This window comes from Apus apus, chromosome 2 (assembly GCF_020740795.1).
Source record: "Apus apus isolate bApuApu2 chromosome 2, bApuApu2.pri.cur, whole genome shotgun sequence".
NCBI lineage: Eukaryota > Metazoa > Chordata > Aves > Apodiformes > Apodidae > Apus > Apus apus.
Window position 1 is genome coordinate 2,830,908 of NC_067283.1, and position 22,733 is coordinate 2,853,640.

General features: G+C 47.6%; 1 protein-coding gene across 48 annotated transcripts in view; it reads left to right on the plus strand.

Moving 5' to 3' along the window:
• OBSCN (obscurin, cytoskeletal calmodulin and titin-interacting RhoGEF) overlaps positions 1-22,733 on the plus strand; it is a 195,608-nt gene that overhangs the window by 623 nt on the left and 172,252 nt on the right. For all 48 annotated transcript variants that reach the window (XM_051612294.1, XM_051612296.1, XM_051612305.1 and 45 more), the window contains exons 2-5: positions 8,111-9,255; positions 14,067-14,336; positions 16,744-17,004; positions 20,886-21,188. In XM_051612294.1, coding sequence (XP_051468254.1) covers positions 8,124-9,255; positions 14,067-14,336; positions 16,744-17,004; positions 20,886-21,188 — 1,966 coding nt within the window. In that variant the 5' untranslated portion in view covers positions 8,111-8,123. The remainder of the gene's footprint in view (positions 1-8,110; positions 9,256-14,066; positions 14,337-16,743; positions 17,005-20,885; positions 21,189-22,733) is intronic.

The window sequence follows — 22,733 nt, forward strand, 5'->3', positions numbered from 1 at the left end:
AAGAAGTGGCAGCAAGGAGTGTTTTTAGAAGTTTTATTTCCAGGGCATAATTTCAGTGCTGCTTTTATCTTCAGCAAGGGCTTTTCCCCCCCTCTCTGAGCTTCTCTCTGGCATCAATACTGGTTCCCACTGCAACCCCCCACCCTCCTCCCATTTCTACAAATGGCCCTGATGGGAGATGGAGAGAGATGGAGCTCGACAGCTGAGGCTATTTTTGTCCTTACAGCTCAATGGGGTGGAGTGGCTGTAATGACAATGACGTCCACTTGTTAAAATACAAGGGCTTAGGTTGGAGCCTCCCTGCTAATTGTCATGGAGGGAATTCTTTGTCCCGTGGGAGCTGTGATCCTGCAACACCCTCATGCAGGAAACCACAGGTGCTTAAACTCCAGGCAGTGGTTCTAGTTTAACGTAAGCAAGTTTATTTTTCTCTTACTGCAGAGGATTGGAGGACTGGGGTACTTTGGTTCAGTGCTGGTTTTATTTGTGCAAGGTATGTGCACTTCTGTGCATGTGCACGTGGAGGGAACATGCCTTGGTGCAGCTGTAACAAGTGCTGCCAACTTCAGACTTGTAAAAAATCCAGCCTGCTAAACCAGGAGACCATAAAGTGAAGTAAATCAGTGTGGATCTACTGTTTCTCTGGATCTCTAAAGCTCACCTACCATCTCTGTTGTCCGAGCAGATGCTGGGGTGCACCTTCAGCTGGGCTTCCACTCTAGCTGCTCCTCGCCAGGGGCTGTGTCTCCATCAAAATACAGCTGGGTGAAATTTGTGATGAAATTGCTAGAATCCCCATTGCTCCTTTTCTCTCCCCAGTTCTGCCAGCACAGAATTTTTGTCTTCTCCCTCTTTTCGTGTCCTACCTTCTCACAGCCATGGAGCGGGAATGAACATCCCTGTGTACCTGAGACCTCCCCGGTGCTGTAGCCTTTTCTTACCTGTTGTCAGAGCATCTTGGGTGCCTTTAGAATGGGAAAAAATAAAAAAGATGCTGCCATGGAGTCTTGAGGGGCTGATTTGAACAGTTTTAGTCTTTTGGAAGCTTCTGAGATTTCTTTTTAGCTCCATCAAGGGCGGAATCTGAAGTTGAGTAGCAAAGACCAAGGAGGTAGAAGTCCCTTCTTTGCATGGACCTTCTTGAAGCTGTTGATGTGTTGATGTTAATTACTAGGCATATTGTTAACAGAAGGATGAGGCTTATAAGCAGTAGGTCTGTCTGGATGTCAAAGAGGAGAGATAAGTATGTTCTTTAACCAAGTAAGTCATGTAAGTGGCTTCAGTCTCCCACAGTTGATGTTAAGTTAATCCCTGGAGGAGGATCTGGATGCTGTGCCTGGCAGGGCACACAAACCATGCAGCTTGTTCTTGTTTCTCGTTGATTTCTAATGGTTGTTTGACTCTCTTGTTTGCTACTAGTCATTGCAAATGTTCAGGTCACTGATGAAGGATTAACACATGGAGTGTGAGGTGAAGCAGGTCCCTTCCCAGACAGTTGGTGCATGTTTAGCCCTACTCTGAAGGTCAGAAGTGTAAGATTGTCTTGCCTTGAGCTTAGCCATCCTTTTGCTGAGGGCTGCTCACCACGTTTAACACCATCCTATCCATTGACCTGCTGTGAAATTTCCCTTAACATCTCCTGTGGGCTTTGGCTCACTATGGAGGCAATAGATGACAGGGAATGCAGATAGAATCACAGAAAGGTCGGGGTTGGAAGGGACCTATGGAGATCATCAAGTCCAACACCCCTGTCAGAGAAGGATCACCCAGGGCAGGTCACACAGATCCTGATGGGTCTTGAAAGTCTCCAGAGAAGGAGACTCCACAACCTCTCTGGGCAGCCTGTTCCAGGGCTCTCCCTCACAATAAAGAAGTTTTTCCTCTTGTTGAGGTGGAACTTCCTGTGTTCCAGTTTTTGTCCATCATCCTTCATCCTGCCACAGGGCATCACTGAAAAGGGACTGGCCCCTTCTTGACACTCACCCTTCAGATATTTATAAACATTAATAAGATGCCCTCTCAGTCTTCTCCAGACTTCTTTTCTCCAGGTGAGCCTTACTCTGAACTGAGTTGGAAACCCATTGCAATAGGTTTAGTTTCTTGCAGGTGTTCTGTGTCCAACATCTCCTGCAGTGCATGGAGACCGATCCTGCAAACCACCACAGAAAAAAAACCCTCTTCCATCTGCTCATCAAATGACCTTTGAACATGCCCAAATCTGTTGTCCCTCACTGAAGTGGAATTCAGAGTAGTCCAAGCTCAGCTCTGAGTCCAGCTCCTCAGAGGCAGACACCGTTCCTGCTCTGATCAAACAGGCATCAGATACATTCTGCCATCCAGAATTAGTGTGTTGGTGCAAATGTCTGCTTACACCTGATGTAGGGATGTACTGGTCATGTAGCACTGGGTGTGCTGGGTGTGCATTTCACCCTGAGAACACCCTGCCTGGAGCAATGGCTGGTGGGCATCCATCAGTGCCCATCCGATGTCACTCAGCTTGCAGCTGACACCCAATACTTGTGCTATTCCAAAGCTGTCCATTCCCTGGGAGGTTGTGGGAAGCAACAGGGCAGCTGGGATCCTGCTCTTTTCCCTCAGCAGAACTTGAAACATCAAAGGAAATCAACACATCCCATTTTATGACCCATCAACTTCCCTTCCTACCCACAGATGACGTTTCCTGATGTTTTCAGGTGGAACAACACAGGCAGATATGTCATGTAAACTACAGTAATACCAGTGGTTCTTGATTGTTATCTGGAGCTTCTGGTTTAGTGGCAATCTTTGAAAGCTCCCAGAGTTGGGAGTTTCCTTGTGAATTGCACCTTTTCCAGCAGGAGAGGATGGAGGGCAAGGTTTAGCAGTTGCCATTACAGTCCTGGAAATATGAACTCTGAAGGCAAGAAAAAGGCCCCAGATCAATAGTTTTCTGCTTGGGCAAAGAAAGGACAAAAGAAGGTTGAGGAAATGAGTAAACAGGCATTGGGATGAGTCTAAATGTGGTGTTGGAGAGAACCTCCATGCTCCTGATCTGAATTTGGGCTTCAGTGGTCTCTTAGGTTTAGGTGTCTGCCCTCACCTGGACTTTACATCCTCCAAATCTCCCATGATGCTGGTGTGTTACTTGTGGCTGCATCTGTCTTGGGAATATTTTGGCGGATGGGTTGCACAGGGCTTTTTGCCCGGGGTCATGGTGGACAGGATTTCCTTTCTAACCATTGAATGTAAAGGCCTGGTCAGAGAATAACCTGCTACCTCTGTCCTCTCTCACACCAGGGCATTGTCACAGGCTGCTGACTGCTTGCAGGGAAGGGGGGCAGGGTGTGGGACCTCTGTCTTCTCAGAGGTTGTTAAAGGCTCTCCAGATGCAGCTCAACACTGATGAAGCAACCTATTATCCAGCAGAGCACAGTGAATCACAAGAGGTCAAGAGAGTGATGGCACCACCATCAGGACTCTCCAGCTCCTGATGAGCACCATCTCAGATTATTCCAGCAGGAACAGGAGTAGCCTGAGATTTTTTCCCACTGCCAGGATCTTACTCAATTGTCTGTGGGGATACAGGTGTGGGGCAGAGGTGGGAAGCAGTGAAGGAGGAGGTTGTAATGAGGTTGGTGTTGGTCTCTTCTCCCCAGGAACAAGCAGTAGGACAAGAGGAACTGGCCTCAAGTTGTGCCAGGGAAGGTTGAGGTTGGATCTGGGGAACAATTCCCTCCTGGCAAGGGTTGTCAGGGCCTGGCCCAGGCTGCCCAGGGCAGGGGGGGAGTCCCCATCCCTGGAGGGGTTTCCAAGCCCTGGAGATGGTGCTGAGGGACATGGGGCAGGGGTGGCCTGGGCAGGGCTGGGGGAACGGTCGGACTCGATGATCTGAAAGATCTTTCCAACCAAAATGATTCTATAATTCTAAGAGAGTGGGTGGGAGGCCTTGACTGGCTGCATGGCCAGGTCACAGGCCCTGTTCCTGGGCAGTGATTTGATTCAATTACATTATCTGACAGGTCTGTGCACTTGTGCCTCTTTCCCCCAAACATAAACCCGTGAAAACCTGAATGGATAACGACAGAAGCAAAACTACAAGTGCTGCTACTTTGCCTTTGGTGTGCTCAGAAATACCCAGATGGGAATGTGATCTCTGCTGCAAATGATTAATCACGGAGGGATTACAAGGAGAAATATGACACTGGTGAATGTCTGAGATTAATTGGAAAGGGCAGCTGCACTGACTCGGTTTATTCATGCTTTGTTGTCACTCCCATCACTTCCAAGGAGGCTGTCCTGGCATTTGTGGAGGGTTGCTGGTTTTTTTTTTTTTTTTGAGGTTTGAATGCACATATAAAGAATCTGAATTAGTCTCATTGTTTATTTAATTGATTAACAAGTTATACTGTAGAAATATTAAATCTTATCCTCTCACTGTGCTCACAAGGTTATATCCTCTCTCTTCCTCCTAAATCTGTTTGTCAGCCTAATCTAATGTGATGCATTTTATCCCATTTAAACTTATAAGATGTGGTTTATCTAGTGCAGCTTATCTAAATGGTTTATTCTCTATGAGTGTTAGATACTTATTGCAGCTTCATCCTTGCTCCAGGTGAGGATTTTGTGCCTGTTACTGGATTTCATGCTCTCAACACCCATAGGAAAAGGTTTTTAGCCCCTTTTTCAGACAAGGACTGAAGAGACAAGCGTTTGAGTGACTTTCTCATGATTATAAAAGTAAACCAGTGTCAGAGCAAGGAACAATCTCTGTTTTGCTTTCCTACCATGTTAGAAATTAGAAGAGCATTGATGAGAACACACAGTTTTCACTGATCCCTGGACTTTCTCCTGGCATCCTGGGCATTCCTAATGGTGTAAGAAGCATTGAGTGTTGAGGGTACGTAGTGAAACCAGGGAGAGAAACAGGGTGAGGTGTAGGTTACCGCACGGGATGTGGCGTCTTCACCTCGCAGCAGGAGCTCTGTGGACACAGGGGCTTGTACCTGGTGGAGAGAACCAAGTTGCAAACACTGAGCAAGCATTTGGAGAGGGAGGCTGGATCTTCATAGAATGGCTTGGTTTGGGAGGGACCTTACAGATTATCCTAGTTCCATGGGCAGGGACACCTCCCAGCAGCCCAGGCTGCTCCAAGCCCCATCCAACCTGCCCTTCAACACTGCCAGGGATGGGGCAGCCACAGCTTCCCTGGGCAACCTGGGCCAGGGTCTCCCCACCTGCATAGTGTCTCATCACCCTGGTCTTGAGGCTACCACCACTAGAAAGAAGAGTCTTGGATGGGTTTCCAGCAGTAGTCTGGATGAGGAGGAAGAGCAACAGGCCTCTGACACATCAGCTTCCTAGTGTTTGAAATGTTCTTGACTCTCAGAGATACCAGTGAGGAGCTGGGGCTTGTTTAGGTGGTGTTTAGTACAGGAGGGCAGGGGAGGAGGATACCCCAGAGCTTTAAGAAGTGATCAACATTGTAAGAGCCAAGCTTGGAGAGCACCCACCATGCTCCCATGGAGTAGAGCTCTCTTCCAGGCATGGATGTTTCTCCTGGAGACCAGGCAAAGAAAATGCCATGCAAGTAGTGTTGATAGAAGCCACTGTCTGCTGAAAGGTCACTGGCTGGCTCCCAAGCAGGCCCCTCTTGAGTCTGAAGGCTTTTCTGTGCTCCAGGCACTTCTCCATCTTATGCAGAATCCACTTTGAAGGATAAGTGAAGCAACTTTGGTTTTTGTTCTTTTCGATGCGATGGATTTGAAGCTGGAAATGAGTCGTAGTGACACACCTGTCAGAAACAACTAGGGGGCTGGGAAGGATGAGGCATGGCAGTGTCTTCTGAAGATGGATCCAAGCACTTTGATGACATGGTGCAGCCTGAAACTCAAGCTAATGGCTGCGAAAGGTTAAGACATGAGCTCTGAGCCTCTGTTTTGATTCTTAATTCTTATTAATGGAGTGAGTGTTGCTGACGGATTCTCCAGAGATGAGCTTGAATCCCAGCATCCCCCTCTGAACGTTGAAATGGTCCTCCCCCAAATTAGCAGAAGACTCTGATTGTCAGTCAGTTGACTTCAGTGGAAATTTCCACTGACTTCAATGTACTTTGGCTCAAGCCCAGGGCTTGTGCCTGTATCTTCTAACCATTCATGCAGCTTCTCTGCTTGCAGCTTTGCCAGCTTTTCTGGAAAACACATTTTAAAGCTCAAGTGAGGAGAGAGGCTGAAGGTGGTAAGAGAGACTAAAGAAGTGCAAACTACTTCATGGATTTCTAAGCCATTTTGAGACCAAGGGAAAAATAGTTCTGTACATTAATTGAATTAGTATTGAAGGTGACCACTCTACTGAAGGTCAGTGGGTCTTTGCACTGATGATTGCAAGTCAATCATTCTTTACACTCTTAGTGTTTACTAAGAATTATTTCCCCCAGTATTTAAGCTTTGAAAGCATTTTCTCTAATTTCTAAAGATTTTGGGTGGAATAATGGCATTTGCTTGATACCTGGAAACAAAAGCAACCAACACTGAACCAGTTTAGAAAGGATCAATTTTTATTTTTATTTTTATAAAGCCTTTGGCTGCTTCTGGAGAGTTTTGTATGTTCTTTGAAGGGGGGACAGGATAGGATAGGACACGGTGTATGATTTTTCCTGTTAAATATAGAAAGAAGACTGTGGCCCAAATGAGATCTGAAGGTTAGCTCAGCTATGCCATCTTCAATGGTGATATATATAATAATGATTATAACCAACACCATTTTGTACTTTTTTATGCCACCACTTTCCAAGTATTTAGTTTTAATGATCAGTCCTGCCTTTCAACCCCCCAGCAGCACAAATTGAATGAAAAATTGCAATTTGCAGTTGATTTTCATGCATGATTTGTCATATACTCCAGGAAATCTGTGGTCAGGTGTACGATGTGCACACAGTAATTTGCGAGATATGAAGATGAGATGGGAGGGAAGCCAAGACACAGAGAAAATAAGCAGTTTCCCCCAGGTCGTGCTGCAGGACAATCCAACCCCTGCTCCCTGGTGCCATCAGTGCACGCTCATGCTAATGCACTGCAGCAGGAGCTGGAGGAGAATGGAAAAATTAAGGAACCCTCTGCTCAAATGGTTGTTCAAGAAAGGAGAGCCAGATTTTGGTCTGCTCCTCCTGATTTCTGCTGGAGGTGTGGGGGGGCAGACTGTGAGAGCATCTGCCATTGGGTGAGGGAGTGGGTGGGTTTGTGGCCAGTGAGGAAGCCAAAGTGCTGCAGGATTAAGGAGGATATTTCTGTCGCAGCGACTGGTTATTATTTCCTTTCTGAGTGAGTTACAACAGGCAGAGCCCTGGTCGCTTTGCTTGGTGTGGCTCTTTGAAGGTGCAAAAGCAGAGATGTGAGAGCAGGAACACAATCACCCCTGAGTAGAGACTGTTCATGCAGCTCAGACTGGAACTGTACGAGAGTTCTAAGGCAGGAGAGTCTGGCATCGTGAAGCCAAAGAGATGTAGCAGTTTGGAGAGAAATGGTGAACTAAAGCCTTCTGAGCAGGACTTCCAGAGAGGCTTGGAGCTGGGGCAGTTACTTTCCTTACAGAGCACTATTGTCAGGTCTAATCCTGCTCCCAGGGAGAGGCAGAATGTGCACAGTTTTCCTCAGTGATGGGCACTGGTGGGGCTGTACCTGGAATCCTGGGCTCAGGGCTGGGCCCTTCAGGACAAGAAGGACATGAAGGGGCTGGAGCGTGTCCAGGGAAGGGCAAGGGAGCTGGGGAAGGGGCTGGAGCACCAGTCTGAGCAGGAGCAGCTGAGGGAGCTGGGGGTGTCCAGCCTGGAGACAAGGAGGTGAGGGGAGACCTGCTGGCTCTGCAGCTGCCTGAGAGGAGGTTGGAGCCAGGGGGGGATTCTATGGTTACTGGTGCTGATGGGGTCCAGGTTTTAGCTTTTCTGCACTTACCAAAATAATGACTAGTCAATGCAGGGATGGGGCTTCTGTCAGAGCAGTGGACTCAGTCTAGGAGAAGGGAGAGGACATCCAGGAGTCCATGTAAGGAGCAGTGAAGCAGCAAGAAGAGCTTGTGTGGTTTTGCCTGCACCGTCTAATTTGCTGTCTCTTGAACCTTTTTCTTTCTCACCCTTCAGGAAGGAAGCCAAGATGGATTACAGCTCGCTCAGTGGAGTTCCCCGGTTCCTGACCCGGCCGAAGGCGTTCATGGTGTCTGTGGGGAAGGATGCCACCTTGAGCTGCCAGATCATCGGAAACCCCATCCCAGTGGTGAGCTGGGAAAAGGATAAGCTTCCAGTCCAGTCTGGGGGAAGGTTTAAAACCACAGAGGACGGGGATCTCTATCGGCTAACGATCTACGATCTGAACCTGGAGGACAGCGGTCAGTACATCTGCCGGGCCAAGAACACCATCGGGGAAGCTTTTGCAGCCGTCAGCATCAAAGTGGGAGAGGAGACCACGGTGACAGAGTCAGCCCCGTACTTCATCCAGAAGCCCTCCTCCATCAAAGTGACCCTGGGAGAAGACGTCATGTTCAAGTGCAAAGTCCAGGGCAGCCCTCCCATCTCGGTGAACTGGGAGAAGGATGGGAGATACCTGAGGAACCGGGCTGATGCTGGACGCTTCCAGATCGAGTCTGCTGGGGAGTCAAACGCTCTCACCATCCAGTGTGCCCGGCTGGGGGACAGCGGCACCTACACCTGCCGGGCAGAGAATCTCATCGGCTCTGCCAGCGCCTCGGCCGCGCTGGTGGTGGAAACAAAAGGTTCTTCCAACCCTGGCAGCAGCAGCCACCTTGATGCCGGCTACGGCAAGACAGCCTCCTTGCTGTCCCACTTGCAGAAGAGGCGGGAGGAGATCAGGAAGACGGACATCACCCGCGGGGCTTTCGATTCCACGTCTGCCCAGTCTTACTCCACGGCAGAAGGGTTGTCTGGCCTCAGCTACAGCCTCTCCCGGGATTACGAGAGGGCAGCCGGGCTTGCCACCAAAGGGGCCCGCAATGCCACCTTCGGGGCCCTGACCCGCACGTGCAGCGTGACGGAGGGGAAGCACGCCAAGCTGAGCTGCTACGTGACGGGGGAGCCCAAGCCCGAGATTGTGTGGAAGAAGGACAATGAGGTCATTCTGGAAGGGCGGCGGCACGTCATCTACGAGGATGACCAGGAGAACTTCGTGCTGAAGATCCTCTTCTGCAAGCAGGTAGACAACGGGCTGTACACCTGCACGGCCTCCAACCTGGCAGGCCAGACCTACAGCTCGGTGCTTGTCACTGTCAAAGGTGGGTGCTTCCATCTCTCACCAGGGTGGTGGTGCCTTCAAGGAGGCAGCCGATGCATCTCTGAGTTGGGGTGGGAGCATGAACAGCACTTCTGCCACTGATCTAAGGAGCGTGGGCTGGATATGAATCATAGAATCACAGAACCATTCAGGTTGGAAAAGCCCCTTGGGATCACCGAGTCCAACCATCATCCCTACTCTACAAAGTTCTCCCCTAAACCATCTCCACCAACACCACATCCAAACCACTCTTAAACACATCCAGGGATGGTGACTCCACCACCTCCCTGGGCAGCCTGTTCCAGTGTCTGACCACTCTTGCTGTGAAAAAATAAAATCCTCTGGCTGTAGAGAGGGTTGAGCACTGGAATAGATGACCTGAGGAGAGAGTCTCATTACTAGAGGAGGTTTAGGAAGGGCAATAAATGGACACTGGTCAGGGATGGATGATGTAGAACTGAGTGGTTGTGGGGCAGCTGGGATGACCCAGGTCTCCAAAGCTCCCACCCATCCTGGTTTTACAGTAATCTTAGAGATCTGGTACCATCCTCCTGATCAGTGACTGTGAAGCCCCATCTTACCCTCCAGGCTTTGATAACATCTGGGTTTGCATTCACCACAGGAGTTAGCTGAGCTGGCAGACATGCCAATAAAGTGGTAGTAGAAGAAACTCCTCCCTGCCAGTTGAGTGTCTCAGGCTGCCTTTGGTCCCTTGGGGGACCTACTCCAACTTTAATTACAGTCCATCTCACTTTTTCTGTATGGAGTGACCCACCACCAGCCTTGTTCTCACCAGGCTCTTCAGCCTTTCCTCATTTTGTGTTGCTGGATAGCCTGTAGTCCTTGTATGCTCCCAGAACTCTACCAGGTCCATGATGCCTCTTTTGTGGTCCGTGGTGAAGAACTTGCCTTCAGAGGGTCCCTCAATGTGGGTGTCAACCAGACCAGGTTCTTCAGAACGGCAACAAAAGTGTAACACACGTATTTTCACCAAGGCAACTCCAAGTTTTCTAGCTGCTCTCCCACTTGGCAAGGTTTCAGCAGGCAGTTTGCCACCCAGAGAGCACCTGGAAATTAACTCCCAGGTGTAATTCTCAAAGGCTTTGCCATTTTGAGAGACAAAACAGATGGTTTTGACTTCAAGCAAAATAAATTAGCGATCCAAATCAATAGGAATGGCCTGTCTTCGTACCCAGCTTTAAGACTCCCAGCTTTTATTTGGTTTTCTGGTTTCCTTTTTCTGGACCTTTCCTCTCAAACTCACCATCTTTCACATGAGTGACTCAGTCCCCATGTCCATCAGTGACACTGGATTCATGGAACTCTCTGGTGCTTGTCCCACTCATTGCTACCTAAGGTGCAAGGGTGGTGCTGGGAAGGGAGTTTGTCCTCTTCCATAAAGCCATGATTACATCATGAGTTGGGACTCAGAGCTGAAGACCAAACTTGGCCCTTGGGTGGGTGGTTCACTTTGAGGATGGTCCAAGGTCTGTTACTTACCCAGAACTTGTCTTGCAAAGACAAACACCCTCTCCCCCTGCCCTTGATTATTTGATTATTCTCAATGGGGGCAGCTGGTTCCAAGGGAGATCAGGAAAGCATGTGAAGCTGCAGGTCTGGGAGCAAATATCATGGGAAAAGGTTATTCATCAATGTCCATTGTCAAGAGATGCCTGTGAGTCAGAGGGCTTAAGTGGAAATGTTTATGGTCTGTTGCTTTGTTACCATGTTGGGCTTTCTGAGATGGCTCCCATGGAAAATCTGTCTGTGTTGGTTATAAATAGGCCCTGAATGACTCTTCTTTGTGTCACCAGAAGTCCATCTTGAGCCTCCAAAGATGGTTCAGAATGATGTAGCAGTGAAAGGAGCTTTTAATTCTGCTGTTTATGCCATTGGTGATGCCATTAGCTCCTTTGCCATTGGGTTTAGGGAGGTTGTTTTCTCACACAACTTTCTCTTTGCTCAGTCATGCAGAAGAAGGTAAATTCTCCAGGCAGCCACCCTTGCTAAGCACCATGATGGTGAGTTGGTCTTTCTGTGGGTAACAGCATGTTTGTAGAGTCTGTGATACTGTGGGCACATCCACAGTGTGTGTCCACAGACACAGGTACTGGGATGACATATTTCTTCCCCAAAAGGGTTGTCAGGCCCTGGCCCCAGCTGCTCAGGGCAGTGGTGGAGTCACCATCCTTAGAGATGTTTAAAACCCATGTTGATGTGATGCTGAGGGACATGGTTTAGTGGTGGCTTTGGCAGTGCTGGGTTAATGGTTGGACTGGATGATCTTAGAGGTCTTTTCCAACCAAAACCTTTCTATGATTCTACGTCCCAAGGCCGTGTGTAAACTTAGCAAGAACAGCATACAAGACTCCATCTTTTGGCCTGGGCCGAGCAATGTTCATCTGAGTCCTTGAACACAGTAATCAGATACTGTGTGAAAAGGTTAGAGGTTACAAGCCAGATAGGATAGAGACTGGGTAAACAGACTCCTGCTGAGGCCACTTTGTTCTCCTTCTGACCTGAAGTGGTTTTGGATGACCACTATCATAGTAGTCACAGCTGAGATCTGAAAGTGAAATTTAGGAAAAAGGAGGTGGAAAGGAAACTTAGAAGGCACAGTAACTAGGAAGAAGACTAAAGGCACAAAATGGTGGAAGCTTGTCCAGGCACCTTTAGATAGCTACAGTAGATCACAAAGGAACATGTCCAGGAGGGTTTTGAATGTCTCCAGAGAAGGAGACTCCACAGCTTCTCTGGGCAGCCTGTCCCAGGGCTCTGTCACCCTCACAGAAAAGTTTTTCCTTATGTTTAGGTTGAAAATTGCAGGGCAGAAGCCTGAGCTGCCTGCTGGTTGAAGGATGAAGGATAATTAGCATGTAGAGCGTGGTCAGAGCAGGTGTGTGTAGCTGTAGCAAAGGTTTTTAAAGGCAGGACTTTGGTTTGCCTTGATTGAGGTGTGTTCAGGCAAAACATTTTTTAAGAAAATATCCAAGGTTATTTTAAGAAAATTTAAGAAAATAACCAAGGTGAGCAAGAGTCACCTTCCTTGTTCCTAAAGGGATGGTTCCCAGTCAGGTTTTCGTCTTGGTATAACAACCCAGGTAGCAGATAATATTGCTCCTTCCAGGTGTCCTGACTGGCCCGTAAAGTCTGGTATCTCTGTCCAGGCTGTGCTCAGCTAGAAGCTGCTGGAACTGCTGATGTGACAGCTGCAGTCATGGCTGTGCCTCTTCTCTTCTGAAGAGAAGACCTGCAGAGCTGAATGCTTGGGTCTCTAGGGCTTGAGTTTAGAAAAGAGCAAACCGGATCAAAAATAGGAGGTCTTCTGCAGGAGCACTTGTCCTAATGATGGAACAGGAGGGGACAGTTAATGGACTCACTTATATGCTGAGCTACCAGATCTGGGTTTTATCACATGGATGCTCCTGGACATCACAGTTTGGATGTGGGATGTTTGAGGGCCTAAATTTTGAGCAGGAGGTGCCACAGTGGGCATGGGCTTTTAAGTCTAAGGCAAGTCTACTTATGTTTGACTCTTAGACTAACCCTTGGCATTGGGGATTGCTAGTGACCACATGAAATTACCATCCTGGGAGTGTGTGTGTGGTCAGAGAGAGGGAGAACAGAGTCACAAAATAAGGCTGGGAGCTGATGCAGTAATTATTAGAAGGTGAAGGTACATGTCAAGACATGATGTCTCATGAAGCATGAGTGGAGATGCATCAGCACTGACTAATCCAAGCTTGTGACTTGACCATGGCACCAGCCCTGTGGCCGTGACCACCATCTGTCCTCTTCAGTCCAGCTCCCCTTTCTCCAGTTCAGTGCTGGGGTATCAGGATGATTTCACAGTGCAGCTGTCACTGGAATTAAACATTGTTCTGTTCATAAAATGCCTTCCCTCCCTGCTCTGCAGCTGTTTTGCACGTGGGATCTACACTCTGGTTTCTCCCTCAGCCAGGGCACTGCAGCCCCACTGCTGGAGGAAGCAGAGACAGTCAGGGCACTTGGGCTCTTTCTCTAGTTCTTCTCGTGTCATTGACAGAAGCTGATACAGCCTTTGGTGCTGGTGGGGAGAACAGAGCACTCCTCCATCAGTTACCCTGTGCTTTCCCCCACACCTCTCCTTCTGTGCACAGCCACTTCCAATCTTCCTCTGCCCTTTCAGACCAGCTCACTTCTTCTGAGCTCACTTCTGCTGTGAGGCCCCTAAAACATATGATCAGCTCAGCTGCTCGTGCCCACCTAGCATGGCTGCCCTGGGCTCTCTCCCCATGACCAACCTGTTTGTTATTTACCCAGCTGTACCCTTCCTTTCAAGGGCTTTTACTCTGTCCTGCAGTGGCTGTTGCTACCTCTAGAGTCAGCCCGGGTGGAGCCTGCCCTTCATCTTGTCAGCACTAAGTGACAAGGTGCAGTGCAGAAATGTTCACGCTAGAAGACAAGCAGGCTACAAGAGCAGAATTCATTAACCTGATCAGTTAACCAACTTATTCTCATCTCTTTGGGTTAGAGACAACTCCTCTGTGTGATGTTGTGGGGCAGGCACGGCAGTTGAGACTGATACTGCTTCATTTTTGTCTAAGTCCTTAAAATCCTGCTGGGATCTAAGATTTATTCACATGAGAGCAGAACACCTACGGTAAGTAGTAGGGCTTAATTATGAGTTTCAATGGCAGCTCAAGACAAATCCATATCATTAGTAAGAACTGTTGCTCTTGAATATTTTTCTATGGACTCATTTATTTGTGCACCTCTCAGCACAGACCATCATAAGCTCTCGTTTCTCCTTCCTGCTTTTATCCTTTTAAGAACCCTCAATACCCTTCAAGAAAAAGCTGAAGGATCTCGAAGTGAGGGAGAAGGAATCTGCCACCTTCCAATGTGAAGTGCCTGTTCCTAGTACAGAGACAGCTTGGTTCAAGGAGGAAACCAAACTGCAGCAGAGCACCAAGTACAACATCGAGGAGGAGGGCACGTACCGCCGGCTCACTGTCCAGAACGTCACTGCAGATGATGATGCTGTCTACATCTGTGAGATGAAAGAAGGGAGCAGGACCATCGCTGAGCTGTCTGTCCAAGGTAGGAATGGCTCTTTGTATTTCAGCTTGGCCAAGTCTTGCTTACCAAGTGTGAGGTTCATGGATGAAACTCCAGGCTTGACCCTGTGGATGGGCCTTTACACCATGCACACCTGAGGTGAAGGACAGCAGATTCTCCTGGTGTGAGAGGAGAGCCATGTGTGGTTGGTCAGTGGGTCCCTGGGTCTCCTGCCTGGGTGTATCTGGGAACATGGGGACAGAGAACATGGACAGATTATGTTGCTGGACAAAATATGTCATGTGCTGGAGACCTATGCTTCAAGGAGCTTCCTAGAAGAAGTCCTTTAGCTGCAGCCTAACACTGTAGACTTCCTTTAATGTGGTCACAAGCATCAGATGTGTCCCTTGCCACTGCCTCACACACATCTTGTCTGGTGTCTGGCAAACACAATGGTGAATCTTGTCCAAGGGTGGTGCAGACCACACTGGGAAGCTGGATCAGCAGCTGTGGTTTATGGTCCACGTGTGGTACAAGATGCGTTCAGCACCAGTGTGGTTTGGGATTGGTAACCAGATCTGTGCTCTGGATCCCTGACAGCTGGAGCTGTTCTCAGGAGTTTGGAAAGCTGATGAGAAAAGGGCAAACTGTGGATATAGATCCATGCCCAAACCTTCTGGATCTAATAGTTTAGGACTAAAGGGCCAAGTAAGTGTAGAGCCTGGTATGATGTAGGTGTCTCACAGTGAGTAGACACACACACCAGGGATGTGGAAATGTCTGCAGAAGGAGCCATTAGTTCTGAGCTCCCTGAATTTCTGTATGAGCAACATCCTACCTGTGCAACCCCAGGACCCGCAGTTTTGATTTGGATGATGGTCATCATAGAGTGGTTTGGGTTGGATGGAACCTTTAAGGGTCATTTAATCCAACTCCCTTGCAGTGAGCAGGGACATCCTTGATGAGGTCAGGTTGCTCAGAGCCCTGTTCCACCTGATCTGGGATGTTTCCAGGGATGGGGCTTCTATCACCTCTCTGGGCAACCTGTACCAGTGTTTCACCACCCTCAGCATAAAAAGTTGCTTGCTTATATCTGGCCTGAATCTTATGCTGGTATCATTGACATGTCTCCTGTTGCATGAATTGGAGACCTTCCATAGCTACAGGCTTGCACTTGTCCTGACTCATTTGAAACCTGACTTTATTCCCACTTAAACGAGAAGCTTTTTTGCAACATAAATTGGTGCATCACAGCTGGGTGACCTGCATCCTTTTGCAGTTTCCTTTTTGTATCAGTAGCAAAGAGCTGAGAGTGCACATGGGTGGAGGCACTGCAAGTGTGTTTGGCCAAGATAGGGCAGCTGGTATTTAATTGTGTGTGCCATGGTACTCTGACATGTTCCATTAAAACAGAAGAGTGACTGGGCCAGGTGGAGCTCTCAGGAGGGAATGGAGGCAGAGCCTTGCTGGGAGAGCCTCTTTCTGCACCAGGGGGAGAAGATTGGAGACAAGAGGGTGAGGTTGGGTGAAAGTGAGAGCTTGGTAGGGTGCAAAGGGCTGCAGGGATGGAAACAGTGCTGAGGGCAGCAAGGAACAAACATGCAGCCAGGCTTTGGAGAGGATGAGCAGAGAACTGGGATCTTGAATCCTATTGATGGACCATGTGCCAAATCTGTTGCTCCATGAAGGAATTCAGCATTGCTTCTTGTTATGTAGCTCTAGGTGCTTTGCCTAGATCAGGGCTTTTTTACCTCACAGGGATTGTCCCAAGGCTGGAGCCAGTCCCCAGCTGTCCATAGGGGTGGTGTCCTGATGCTTCGTCCAAGCTTTCCTGTGAATTGTCACATCTTGTAACTTTGAGGTTATTTTAATAAGGGATAATCGTCACAGTCACTTGGAAAGGACTCAAATGCTTCACATTCTATGTGAATTTCTGGGTTGACCCCAAGAAGAAACTGGAGTTTTTCAGTGCATTTTCTGTCAATACGGGTGACTGGTTTGTTTGCAGTCTTGGGCATGTGACTTGGATGGAGGCAGAATCTCAAAGAGAGATGTCTGGTTTAAGAATGACCTACTGTAGCAAAGTTTTAATTTGAATTCCCAGCATGTGCAGGCAATGAAAGTTGTGTTACTGTCAAACCTGTTCTTGACAAGACCACGAACCCTGTGTTTAGCCAAAAGCAGACTCTGCATAGTGGGGAAGAAACACGAGTGGCTCTAGTTGAACAAGGTTGCTTTTCCCTCTTTGAAGGCCAAAATGAATCCTTGGGATTATCTGTTCTGTGTAACTCAGAGCCTAGGAATTCATTTAGGGATGTCTGTGTAGTGTCTACAATGTTTTGATTAGGTGAGAGCTGTTGGCTAGTCCTGTCATAGCCTGGATGGTCCAGTGTTGCCAGAGACTTTAATATCTGCCGTTTGCTGATCCTAATCAATTTCTTATTTAAAGGGAACATCGTTAAAAAGCTACCACGGAAGACTGCAGTTTTCACAAATGATACAGCCATCTTCTGTGTGGAGCTGGACAATGAATGCCAGAACATCCGATGGCTGAAAAATAAGGAAGAAGTGAAACCCAGTGACCGAATCTCCATCACGTGCTCTGGCAAGCAACACACCATGATCATCCGAGAGTGTAAGATGGAAGATGCTGGTGAGATTGTCTTCCTGGCTGGTGAAAGCAGGACTTCTACCCAGTTCACTGTGACCAGTAAGCTTTGTTTTTATCTGGCCTTGATGTTGGGTCTTCCTTAGCTGGCAGGTCCTCCCGTGTTAGGTCTGTTGGTTCAGGTACTGCCAGGGTGGATTGGTTGTCCTAGGACAGCAGAAGGTTTGATTTTGGCCACAAAAAGCAAACAGCCTGAATGATAGTGTTGTGAAATGTGACAGAGAGATCAAAACAGAGAGAGGAGAGTCCTGGAGAAACAGCAGGGCACAAACACGTGTCTTCTCCTTACCATCCTTGTTTTGTGCTGGAGTGAGTGCAAACTGGTAACTGAGTAAGACATGGGGTGAGGGACATGCATGTTCTCCTCATCAAGAGGTGTTAGAAAACATCACATACGTTGCATAAGTAATTTCATTGTACACAGAGCTCTGTGTGTCACCTACTCCCTGACCTCCGTCTTCCAAAATAATTAGTTTATCTGAGGAATATTCATCAGTTCTTGCTCTGGGGATAGTTCTTCTAGCAAACAGGGGCCACTTATCCCTCCCTCTCTCTCTTTGCTGAGGATTTGGAGGGGAGAGTCAGCCAGCATTCAGTTCCTGCCCTAGGTCTTCAGTCTGCAGAGATGTGAGGGTAGCTTGTGGGTGTGCTGGCTATGACAGGGAAGTAGAGAGGTGCCATGGACATTTTTTGGCAGAATATTTCCATTCTAGCAAGCAAAAACATCTCTAAAGTAACATCTACACACACACACACAAAGCATTTGCAGGGCAGTCAAATGTTCACCAAACTTGAATCATCTTACTTTGATTTTAGCTTCATAAGCTGTTTGAGTTCAAGTATAATATAATCATAACAATGTGAAAAACCCTGCAAGAAAAAGGGGAAATGCTTCCTCCTGAAGATATAGCTTCATTCCTTCTGTGGAGACCAGCAGAGCTGTGTCCTCTCTCATCCTTTGCCATGACAAATCTGGCAAGACCCTGTGAATGTAGCCATGGTGGAAGAAGGGACCTTTGTCTTGATCACCTTTGCCTGGGGAGACTGATAGAAGATGCAGGCTGGAGATTCCTTCAGCTGGCATGTCTGATCTGAGCAAGGGTTTCTGTTGAGAGAGCAGTAGCAGCAGGTGCAGTGTCAGTGAGATTGGACCCAAAATTAAATTTTGATGAAGTGGCCTGATTTTATGAACTTTTGTGTTGATGGCATTGCATTTCCTGGGCAAAAGCTGCTTCATTTAAAGCAGAGAACTGCATGTGGTTTCTGGCTCTGCTGCAGTTCCAGTTTCCATTGTTCAAGTCACCAAGTCTAGTGACCATTTGGGAAGAATAATTCTCCTTTTCTCCCACCACCACCTCCAAATCACAATTACTGAGTAGTAAAAAGCAATTTTTGAATAAAGGTTTATAACTGCTGTGTTCTCTAAACTTGGTTGGGGCATTCTGATGCTATTGAGACAAAATGAGGAAAAAATGGGGTGTCACACTTAGCTTTGTGGCAGTTTCCAAGGTATTTGGAAACATTTAATGTTCAGCCAAGTGCCTATTCCACAGGAAAAGCAAAGTTCAGGTTGATTTTGGACTCTGCTCTTTAATCTATGAAGCGAATGTTGATTCATGGAATAGTAAAAGAGAAGGAGCTGCCTTCCCACCAACAGGAATCTCTGACCAAAATATTACATTACAGTTTCTGATGGTAAGATCAAGAGATCTGATTCCAGGGTCTAGTGTCCAGCTTAATACTACACTAATGGGACCTTTGGTGTCCAGCTCTGACCAGAAGTAACTGACAGGCTGGTAACTCTGCACGCCCAACCACCCTGTGTCTATTTGTGCAATGAAGGAAAAGCATATCACATTGAGATTTCCTATTTTTACACTTTGTGCACGTCTGATTGTCTGCTTGAAGGATCCTGTGTACTATGTTCACTTCTTTTTTTTTTGTCCAGTTAGCTGGACAGATCCATGTTGCCTGCTTTCATATCATTTATCAGGCAAGCACTGTTAATATATGATTTGCTCAGTATCTTATATTTTTACCACTTCATCTTTAAAGGTGGGTAAATGGAGACAGGGAGATCAGTTGTGCCAGAGTTTGTTTTTTGGTTTAGGCCCATTGTACAGGCTCCCTTTATAGTCATGAATACTTGAGTATCTACAGTGTGTGACTCACTTCACCTGCCTCACACACCTTCTTTAAGCTGGATGAATTGCTCTTGAGTGTGTTCTCCTTGGGATTCCAGTTGGAGTCTCGTTGACTGACTTAAGCCAGACACCCAAAATTAAATGAAATGAATCCTTTCACATGTCAGTAGATGTGTAACTAGAGCATACCAGGTAATTCCTAGCTTCTTGACAGTATCAGTGGCAGCACATAATAAATAACCCTGGTGGGACTTGAGCATTCTCTAAGGGGGTTCAAGAGGAATGAGAAAGTGAATGTAAATCTTCATTGTGTAAAAACCTGCAGGGGTACATTTGAGAGTTCAGGTACTTTAACCAGCCACATCTTCTCAATTGCAGAGTCTGATGGGGAAAAGTTTCTTGGTCATTTCCTTTTGAAGTTAATTCCCCATCCCCAAAAGCTGTGTCTGCATAACTTGCTAAAACAGAGATCCCCAAGGGTGGCTGTCACTCTTGGGAGACAAAGTTACAACCCACCTTCCGAGTGGGGTCAACATAAAACAGAGGCAGGACAGAGGAGTGACACCCAGAGGAAAGTGGCTGGAGAGAACAGCCAAGCCTGTGTAACAAGCAACTGAGATCTCCCTAACTCTAAAACCCAGGCACTGTTTGTTCATATCTATCTTTTATTTCCCAAATAATAGAATCATTTTGGTTGGAAAAGACCCCTAAGGTCACCCAGTCCAACCATTAACCCAGCACTGCCAAGGCCACCGCTAACCCATGTCCCTCAGTATCACATCAACATGGCTTTTAAACATCTCTAGGGATGGTGACTCCACCACTGCCCTGAGCAGGCCTGACAACCCTTTTGGAGAAGAAACACGTCATCCCAGTTGTACAAACTTTGGCTGCTGTGTGTTGAAACCTGCTGAGGATGTGGGCTGACATGTTGCAGGGTATGGTTGGAACAGGTTCTCAAGAAGAAATGGAGGACAGGCTCAGACAGAGTGGGCTTACATTTGTGCCCAGGATGCCACCCCTGTGTGTGAAACACTGCAAAATATTGCCACACACTTCCTTGATGCAGTGGTGCCTTGACACATTGGTTCTCTCAGGGATGTGTATGTTCCTGCCTGTGGGGATGGGGATGGTTGAAATTCTGACAGAAGAGAAATACCAGGAGATTTGCAGTATTAGTGTAACTACCCCTGTGCAATGATGTCTGGTAAACAGGACAAAATTGTGCCACCTTGCCAGAGTAATCCCGTTAAGATGTTTTTATTTTAATTTAATTATTTTTTTGTTTCACCTGGGTTCACACCAGGGAAGTGGAGCAGGAGTTCGGGGCACAGAATTTTGTACAATCTTTGATGGTGGCTTTACCCATCTTCTGAGTGACAACAGCAAGCTGCCTGTTGGTCTGCTTTGCCCAGGAGATTCATAGGATGTGGTGTGGGTCTGTATCTGCCACTGAAGACTTCAGCTCATTAATTGTTCATTGTAGACTCTTGGTGCAAGACAATTGCAATACTGTGTAGAAACCACATATGTTGAGCTGTGGAGGTAGGAACATTGTACATCTTTGTGTAATGGAGCCCCAAAGCATCTCCTATCCATTCCCTTGCTTTTTTCATCCCACATCAATATTTTGTGAAGGTTTGTTAAGCAAGAGCAGCATTTAGTCCAGCGTAAGCTTTCTGGGAGAGGCAGGGTGGCTTTTCCACTCTGCCATAAAAATCTTGCTCTGTTCTGACTTTTGTTTGTTTGATTTTTTTTTTTTTTTTCCGACTTGTGCAGCTCCCAAAAAACCTCCCACCCAACCTCCAGCTGACCCTGTGGTGAAAAATAAAACAGAAACCTCAGTGACACTGGCATGGTCCCCTCCGAAGATGAGCCGCCCCGTTCCCATCGATGGCTACGTGGTGGAACGCAAGAAACTGGCTGGCTTCACCTGGGTGAGGTGCCACGAGTCTCACGTCCCCGTCACAGAGTTCACAGTCAACAACCTGTCAGAAGAGGCTGACTATCAGTTCAGAGTGTCTGCAGTCAACACCTACGGACAGAGCCCCTACCTGGAGTTCCCGGGGAGCGTGCGCCTCGGTGAGCACAAAACCATCGCTAAACTGGTCGTTCTGGGCCCTTCTGCCCCACGGGGGCTCTCAAGATGTTTCCCGTGACTTTGAGGAGGGTAGATTTGCACAGCACAACCCTTTTTCCCTTCAGGGCTAGTTCTCCTGTCTCATTTCAACCGGCTGACCACCACCTCAGGGGTGGTGGTTGGGGTTGCTGTGGTAGAGCTGTGGGATGCTCACACTCCAGTGTCTCAGCTCAGGTGGTGTGAGAGGCAGAGCTCTCTGCAATGGGCTGTAAGCCTGGAAGTGCTGTCCCTAGACCTGCTATGAAAGGAAAAATTGAGGTGGGCCTATAAAACAATTTTCAGTATAGAAAAGGGATACCAAACACAGAGAATATTCAGGAGTGATCCTTGTGTCCAGTTCTGGAGCCCCCAAAAAAGGAAGTGTATAGACCTCTTGGAGACAGCCCAGAGGAGGCCACAGAGATGATCCAAGGGCTGGAGCAGCTCTGCTCTGGAGACAGGCTGGGAGAGTTGGGGTGTTCAGCCTGGAGAAGAGAAGGCTCCAGGGAGACCTGAGAGCAGCTTCCAGTGCCTGAAGGGGCTCCAGGAAAGCTGGGGAGGGGCTTGGGACAAGGGCAGGGAGGGATGGGAGCAGGGGGAAGGGTTTCCAGCTGGAAGAAGGAGCTGGAGATGAGATGTGAGGGAGAAATTCTTTCCTGTGAGGGTGGGGAGACCCTGGTCCAGGTTGCCCAGGGAAGCTCTGGCTGCCCCATCCCTGGCAGTGTTGAAGGGCAGGTTGGATGGGGCTTGGAGCAGCCTGGGCTGGTGGGAGGTGTCCCTGCCCATGCAGGGGGTTTGGAACTGTATGATCTTTAGTGTCCCTTCCAACCCAAACCATTCTATGATTCTATGTTTTTTTTTTCTATGATACTCTCATGAAAACCAGGTTCTAGTCAGGCTCTCTTGAATCTTAGAGTTGCTAGGAGAAATATGGGATTTTTACTTGATTTTTAAGATATTAGTGTGCCCATTAGCTCATTGTGAGCTGTGAGTTTGGTTCTTGCTTTTATAATTGCACTGGACAACAACTGCACAGACCTCAATCATACTTCTTGTGTCATCATTTTCCTTAGGTGTCTGAACATACCTGTGTTTCCCTAGAATATCTAGAAGTGACTAGTGGGCTGGGTGGCCTCCTTAGGATCCTTCTGAAATCTAAGAATAACACAGGTTATTAAATAAACAGCTCACATGTTTCATGTTTGTTCTGCCTTTAGGGAAAAAAAAATAATAAAAAAAAATAAATAGACCTGTTGTTCTTTCCCTGTAGAAAGAGGAGTTACCTTCATGCTAGAGGTCACCTGCTGCAGTAGAAATCAGCTCCTGTTGACCAACTGTGCATTGTCTTCAATGCATGCAAATTGTATAAGGCTGCAGGGTGTTATTTTCATGTCTTGTTTACCCCCAAAGATGTCAGAGAATCATGGAATGCCATGTTGGAAGGGACCTGGAGGGTCATCTGCTTCAACATTTCTAGGTAGAAACCTGGTCTAGGTGAGATGGCCCAA